Source organism: Salpingoeca rosetta (assembly GCF_000188695.1).
Source record: "Salpingoeca rosetta unplaced genomic scaffold supercont1.32, whole genome shotgun sequence".
NCBI lineage: Eukaryota > Choanoflagellata > Craspedida > Salpingoecidae > Salpingoeca > Salpingoeca rosetta.
The window spans coordinates 33,318-40,817 of NW_004754902.1; the positions used below are offsets into that span (position 1 = coordinate 33,318).

The 7,500-nt window shown below is 57.3% G+C and overlaps 2 protein-coding genes across 2 annotated transcripts in view; one reads left to right on the top strand and one right to left on the bottom strand.

Annotated features, from left to right (window-relative positions):
* The window catches only part of PTSG_09993 (uncharacterized protein), a gene marked incomplete at its 3' end in the record, with an annotated part of 7,914 nt that extends 696 nt beyond the window's left edge, over positions 1-7,218 (bottom strand). Inside the window, exons 1-20 of the mRNA XM_004988849.1 lie at positions 6,586-7,218; positions 6,360-6,440; positions 6,109-6,213; positions 5,876-5,929; positions 5,437-5,586; positions 5,063-5,204; positions 4,840-4,927; positions 4,513-4,591; positions 4,248-4,337; positions 3,911-4,057; positions 3,486-3,649; positions 3,202-3,280; positions 2,697-2,936; positions 2,401-2,466; positions 1,862-2,251; positions 1,562-1,630; positions 1,212-1,256; positions 868-933; positions 617-660; positions 84-461 (exon numbers count right to left, since the gene is read on the bottom strand). Coding sequence (XP_004988906.1) covers positions 84-461; positions 617-660; positions 868-933; positions 1,212-1,256; positions 1,562-1,630; positions 1,862-2,251; positions 2,401-2,466; positions 2,697-2,936; positions 3,202-3,280; positions 3,486-3,649; positions 3,911-4,057; positions 4,248-4,337; positions 4,513-4,591; positions 4,840-4,927; positions 5,063-5,204; positions 5,437-5,586; positions 5,876-5,929; positions 6,109-6,213; positions 6,360-6,440; positions 6,586-6,945 — 2,837 coding nt within the window. The 5' untranslated portion in view covers positions 6,946-7,218. The remainder of the gene's footprint in view (positions 1-83; positions 462-616; positions 661-867; positions 934-1,211; positions 1,257-1,561; positions 1,631-1,861; positions 2,252-2,400; positions 2,467-2,696; positions 2,937-3,201; positions 3,281-3,485; positions 3,650-3,910; positions 4,058-4,247; positions 4,338-4,512; positions 4,592-4,839; positions 4,928-5,062; positions 5,205-5,436; positions 5,587-5,875; positions 5,930-6,108; positions 6,214-6,359; positions 6,441-6,585) is intronic.
* A 178-nt stretch (positions 7,219-7,396) lies between these two features.
* Positions 7,397-7,500, top strand: part of PTSG_09994 (uncharacterized protein) — a 3,757-nt gene continuing 3,653 nt past the window's right edge. Inside the window, exon 1 of the mRNA XM_004988850.1 lies at positions 7,397-7,500. This exon is cut by the window's right edge and continues 80 nt beyond it. Coding sequence (XP_004988907.1) covers positions 7,482-7,500 — 19 coding nt within the window. The 5' untranslated portion in view covers positions 7,397-7,481.

The window sequence follows — 7,500 nt, forward strand, 5'->3', positions numbered from 1 at the left end:
ACACAACACAACACAACACAACACAACACAACACAACACAACACAACATTATACACAACACAACACAACACAACGCAACTGACGGGAGGTGCCTGAGCCGGACGGCGCCGTGTCGGGTCGGGATGTGCGGTGTTGCGGCGATGGTGTTCCCCGAGCGTGGATATGAGGCGGTGATTGGCTCATCCTCCCCGCCCTCACTCGTCCAGCGCAGCGCAAACGACTGCATTCGCGGCAGGAACACGTCGTTGTAGAAGGTGAAGATCTGCACCTTCTTCACCTCTGAGTCATCAGCGTCGGCACTGACACCCGCCTGTCCCCGTGCAGGCGCATCATCCGCACCACCGCGACCACCATCGCCGTCGCTGCCGCCATCGGAGGTGTGCAGGCGCTCGTCATTGCGGACGGGAATGCGATGCAGGACTTCATCCACATACGCGGCGTCCTTCACCACAGACTCGTACCTGATGCAGCAGTCAGTGGCAACGAGAGGAGATGAGAACGGTTGGGGGGGTGCACGGGCCGTGTAGCGATAGCATCATCATACAAGCAGGCAAGAAAGCGAGTCAGTGATCGTATCACATCGAATATGTGTGGACACAAAGGGCTTTTCACTCACAGCAGCAGCAGTTTCGTAAACGACGCTGCGCCAGGCTTCAGCAACTGAACGAGCAGCGGCAACACGAAACCATGAGTGTTGTGACAGAGAGTGTGTGAGATTGTGTGTGAGTGTGAATGCGTGAATGTGTGTATGTGTGTGCATGTGTGTGCATGTGTGTGCGTGTGTGGCAAGATGGCAACGCATGCACAGGGAAGCCAGACAACACATCAATCGCTGCTTTATTTACCATTGCACAAACAGCAGCTGACCTTCATGGTGACGAAGATGCAGCAGAGGAGAATTTGGTCCGCGTGGCGATCGACAAACAGATCCGGCTGCACGGGAGGAATGGAAGTGAGTGGGTGAGGGAAAGTGTGTGTGCGTGTGTGTGCGTGTGTGTGTGTGTGTGTGTGTGTGTGTGTGTGTGTGTGTGTGTGTGTGTGTGTGTGTGTGTGTGTGTGTGTGTGTGTGTGTGTGTGTGTGTGTGTGTGTGTGTGTGCTTCCTCTGCGTCTTCGGAATTGCAGCAATTCACCCAACTCATCAACTCACTCGTCCATTGTACCTCCTCACCCAATCCCTCACCCTCTCCTCGCCCCTACCACAATAACCCACGTGCTTCATGGCGGCAAATTCAAACGTAGTCCAGATCTTGCGCTTCTGCTCACATGTGCGCACACATTGAGAGCAGCCGGGGGGGGTTCAGAACCGATCCACACACACACACACACACACACACACACACACACACACACACACACACACACACACACACACACACACACACACACACACACACAGCCACACACACACACACACACACATCCACATGCACACACGCATGCACGCACATTGATCTCCAATGCAAACAAGCGCAAGTGCTCTTCCATATTGCCCACGCTCACCATCTCCTCCACCACCACGACCACCACCACTACCATCATCCATGCACGTGCTCGACTCACCAGGACGGCGTCAATGTCGTCTGCGAGGCGACAGATCATCGCCAGCCGCTTCAGCATCGCGTCGTAGAACTGAACGCAGGGGCCGACAGGGAGGAGTGCAATGTTGGTGAGTAGGCGGGAAAACACGGGCACGCAGCCAATCACACAAATGCACACACACACACACACACACACACACACACACACACACACACACACACACACACACACACACGCACACGCACACGCACACGCACACGCACACGCACACACACACACAAGTACACACACACACACACACACACAATCACACACATGCACCTTGTTTGCAAGGAGGAGGGTGGTTGTCCTTGTGCGTTCCTCTGCTGTTGGTGGCCCGTGTGCGTGTGCACTTGAACTGGTGCTCTGCTGTTTCTTCTGTTTTTTCTTCTGCTGCTTCTTTGTCTTCCGCCTCGCTCCCTTCTCACCGTCGCCACCATCATTCTCCTCATCGTCACCACCATCACCATCGCGGCCCGTGCGTGCGTGGGTGCTCCCCCGTCGCCAGGGGTTGTTCGCCTCCTCCACCGCGGGCAGACCGGCGAGCAGCGGCGGGTGCGCCCACGACCGCCGCCACATCAGGCACGACAGGATGTGCCGTTCGCAGCGGGCGAGCGGGGCGGCCACCTGCGGATACCGACACAGCAGCGTCGCCATGGCCCGCTCCGTCACCTGCCGACGTGTGATGTGATGACGTGGGGGATGGAGGTGGGGGATGAGATGTGCAGTGGTAATGCTGTGTGTGCGCGCGCGTATGTGTGTAGATATACCAGCATGTGTGCTCGTGCGCTCGCGTGCGCATTCAGGCAGCCGCGCCTCACCTTCCAGTAGGTGACGGGTTTCGCGTTGAAGACATCGAGGACCCACGTGATGTCGCCGCTCGGGGACTGGCGAGCACCGCAGGGAGAGGGGACGGAGCGAAGGCAGACGTGAGCACACGGAGCTGCTGTTCTGACACAAACACGCTCAAAAGAATGCACTCGCACACACACACAAACACACATATACACATACGCACACAAACACACATATACACATACACACACGCGAACACACATGCACACACATGCACACATACACACACACACAAACACACGTGCGCGCGCGAGGCCCCCACCATGGTTGGTGTAAAGTGGGTGACAATGCTGGCGATTTGGGAGGAGAAGGCGAGCATGGCGCACATGTTGTCGTCCCTGCACAGCGCACGAAGGAGGACTTCGCGTGTTGCGTCAGGCTCCGTGTTCATGATGGCCGAGATGACGCAATGAAACACGGACACGGCGGTGCTCCAGTGGTTTTCAAACTCGCGCGCGTCCACAGTCGGGAATTGGCGCGTGCACCGATCCATAAACTCCGTCTGCATTGGGTGGTCAAAGGGGGGTTGAGGGGTCGGGAAGGATTCAGTGAGGTGGGGTGGAGGGTGGAAGAGAAGGCGAATGTTTATGCGTGCATACGTGTGCGCGAGGTGTGAGTGGGGTACATAGCTGACCACTTGGCGTCAAACCACGCACAACACATACACACACATGCCCACAAATGCCCACACATCCACACACATGCCCACACATGCACACAAATGCCCACACATGCACACAAACACAACCCCACACAAACGGTCGAACCTTGGCCTGCTGGACGGCGGTGTCGACGGTGGCGAGGAGATCGGATTGGATGAGCATCGCAGCAAGCTCCACAGGCGGCCTGATGAGGTGATGTTGGCGTGATGTTGGCGTGATGTTGGCGTGATGTTGGCGTGATAGTGAGGTGATGGGTGTGACTGCTTGGATACGACACAGCAAAGTCAAGACACAAGACACGACATCAACACCAAATACACACACGCACAAACACACACACAAACACACACACAAACACACACACACACACACCGTAGACACGTGCCTACCTCGTCGCCCCCTCGGCCTCCAGCATCTCCTCGAGTGAGCGCTCGTCGGCACCGCCGCTGCACGACGGCGATGGAGACGAGAGCTGGTGGTGGCGGCGGTGGTGCGGGGACGAGAGCGGCTCTGACAGACGCACGACCGGCGACTGAGTCGCGTCCACAAACGACTGATGGCGATGGTGATGACGAGACGTGTTGCGGAGGAGGTGGTGTTGTGATTCGGTGGTGAGATGAGAGGAAAGGCAAGTCCGCATTCGAACCATGTGACACAGCGTCAAAACACACACATGCACACACGCACACATACACACACATACACACATACACACACATACACACACATACACACACATACACACACACACACACACGCACACACACACACACACACGCACACAACCATCGCCACGACCACGGTGACGGGGTACCTTTGGGATGCTGAACGCGGCCGGAGATGGCGGCGGGGGTCCGGCCATCACCACGACGTCGCGCGCAGCGAACAGCCGCTCGTCAATGGTGCAGTGCATCGGCGACGACAGCAGCGTCGCATACGCCTGATCAAGCGCAGTCAACGTCTGCACACGGTTGTATTGTGTGTGTGTGTGTGTGTGTGTATGTGTGTGTGTGTGTGTGTGTGTGATTTCGTGCGTTTCGTGTCACATGTCATGTCGTGCGTTTCGTGTCACGTGCCACATGTCATGACAGCAGAACAGCGACCAGCACACTCGCAACCTCTCACCACTCGTTGAAATTCTACATGTGAACCTGGTGCGTGGGGAGCCCAAGTGTTGGCAGGAACGTGATCTTGTCTCCAAATTTCTCCAGGAAATGCCGCCAGTACGTCCTGTGCACAACCTGACGCAGCAGCAGCAGCAGCAGCAGCGATGGTGAACAACTGATAGATGGGCGAACCCAACGTGATATGTGAGGTTAAGCGGGCGCGTGCGTTACACGACTGGCACCCACTCTCCACGTTCAGACCACACCGAATGCATGCAAGCACGTGCCACGCCCCCAAGAACTGTCACACCTGCAGGAGATCGCAGTCCAGGTCGAGGTCCTGCGCAATGTGACGTAGCGACTCCTCACCCCACACGCTCGTGTCCGCCCTGATGAATCGAATGGCAGTCGCAGTGGTGATGGTGTGAGAACATGCGGTGGCTGCCCTTGCACGCTGCCACAAATTGCACAGCACAGCACAGCACAGCACAGCACAGCACAGCACAGCACAGCACAGCACAGCACAGCACACACACACACACTATCACATATCACTATCACACACACATCACATATCACATATCACACACACACACACACTATCACACACACACACACACATCACATGGCACAGCACCTGAGTGCGCGGGCGTGTGGGGCGGCGACGAAGCGATCGAGTGGTGCACATACACGCAGGAGATGACGGAGAGCACACACGACCAGCGCTGGGGGACAGGAGGGTGGCGGAAAGAAGGAGTGGGAGGGATGTGAGCGCGTTCACACACACACACACACACACACACACACACACACACACACACACACACACCAGCACGCACACACACACACACACAGCGTACCTAGGAGGAGCATCATCTGTCGCTGCGCGGACTGGGAGAGCGAAATGCGTTTGGCGATGATGAAGGACGTCCACACGTACTGGAGCGCCGAGGACTTGGTGTCCGCCGTCTGGAACTTGCGCGTCAGATAGCGCTGGTAAATCTGAAGAAGTGGCCGATGATGGAAGTCGAGGACAATGGAGAGGGGCATGAGTGTGGACACACATGTGAACACGCAGACAAAAAGAAACACCCACACTCCCACTCCCATCCCTGCACACCTCACACACACACACACATATATACGCACACAAATACACGCAGCACACACACACACACACACACATATACACGCAGCACACACACACACACGCAGCACACAAACAGCAGCTGACCTGGGTGGTGCGTTCCCAGATTGGCGCGAGAACGGTGAATGTCCACTTGATGGCGACGATGCGGCGGCCGAGGGCGGGATGCACCGGCGGCAGACGCGGCGACGACACACACGCGTCAACCACAGAGTTGAGCGCAGTGTTGTACTCAACCTGGGGTGGAGGAAGGGGAAGGTAGAGAGGTTGTGAGGTGTCTGTGTGTCTGGCTGTGGTGTGTGTGTGTGTGTGTGTGTGTGTGTGTGTCGGTGTGTCTGGCTGTGGTGTGTCTGGCTGTGGTGTGTGTGTGTGTGTGTGTGTGTGTGTGTGTGTGTGTGTGTGTCTGTGTGTGTCTGTGTGTGTGTGTGTGTCTCAGAGGGGAAGCACAGCCAAGCAGGCAAACGAGACATTGCACACAGGCAAAGAGCGCTCGCGCAACACTTTCACACAACCACGAATGACGCACGAATGGAACGTTGCACTTGTGGAGGATGGTCGTTAGGGAGATGAGGTTGCGAGACTGCAGCCGTCGTTGCAGAAGCAGCATCGTAAACGCACACGCGAAACAGATGCGACTGAGGAAGAGACGCGGAGGGCTTCACAACATATGTACTCACATTTACGCATGTACACACACACACACACACACACACACACACACACACACACACACACACACACACACACACACACACACACCCTGACGACGCGGGCTGGGGTGATGTCTTGGTCGAGGAGGAAGAGGGCAGCTGCCATCCATGCGTCATATCCACCGGGGACCCACGGCGGCGACCGCGTCAGCCGCTGCAGAAGGCGTGGTGGTGGTGGCGGTGGCGATCATATGAGGTGAGCAACGGAGCAGGACGTGGCAAGCAAGAGCAAGATGCACGGTGCAGTGAGCAGTGTGCCCAGGTGGCGGGGAACTGTGACACAAGACCCACAACGCTCACCAGCTGGGTCAGGAAGCGAACGGCCGCGTCGTGCACTTCGTCGGGGAAGCCAATGTCCTTGCACACCTGCCGCAGCCGCTCCTGTGCACAGCCCGAGGTGCTCACGGTGAAATTGACTGTACTATTCCTCAGCATCACACGCACACACATACACGCACACACACACACACACACACACACACACACAAACACACACACACACACACACACGCACGCACACACGCACCTGCTCCTGTTGGTCGAGGAACTGATCGTCTGGTCCAGATGAGGCCAGCATTGGCTTTGGCTTCTTGCGAGCAGGGGCGCCAGCGCTCGGTGATGCTTCTTTGTTGTCCTCCTCCTCCTCCTTATGACTGCTGGTGGCGCCAACAGCCGCCGTCGCTGTTGCGGTTGTGGTTGCGGTTGGCTGTGGGTGCACCTCGACAAGCAGTGCTGGTTGTGGCTCTGCTGTCGACGGTCGCACGAGCCAGGGGGACGGCTGCGCTGGTTCCTGGCCTGTGGTGACGCCGGTTGTTGGCGCCGCCAAGTCCGGTCGCGGGCGGCCGGTGTCCCGCTGCTGCTGCGGTTGCGGTTGTGGATCACTCATGGCCAGCTGCAGATGGCTCGTGCGCTGTTGGTTGGTTGGTTGGTTGTGGGTTGGTTGGTTGTGGGTTGTTGTTTCGCGAAGAGGAATGTTCCCGCTGTTTCAGAGTTGCCGCACTCCCTTCCCTCCTCCGTTGTCCCTGCTGTGGTGCGTCTGTATGTCCCACCCGTGCGCTTGGAGTTTGGTTGGTTGTCGATCAGTCCGGCCCAGCACAAGCACAAGCACACACAAGCACCAGGTCAACCGCAGCACACCCAGCGAGGCAGTTGCAGTGTGTTTGTTTGTGCAGGTGTGCGCCGTCCCAGACCTTCTGCTGTTTCTCCCGTCCGAATTTGGCGCGCTTTTCGTAGCGGCACTTCCGCCGCGCAGATTTGCAAACAACGGCAGCAAAATGAGCACATGAGGGCATTGGCGCTGCCATTGAGAAACGAACGATATGGTGCATTTCACGCCAGAGAGGACAACGGCGGCAACTGCCAAACAACGACGACAGCCAGCAACAGCAACGGCAGCAGAGCGAAGCAAGCAAGAGCCAAGAGATGAGCCAGCACCAGCATC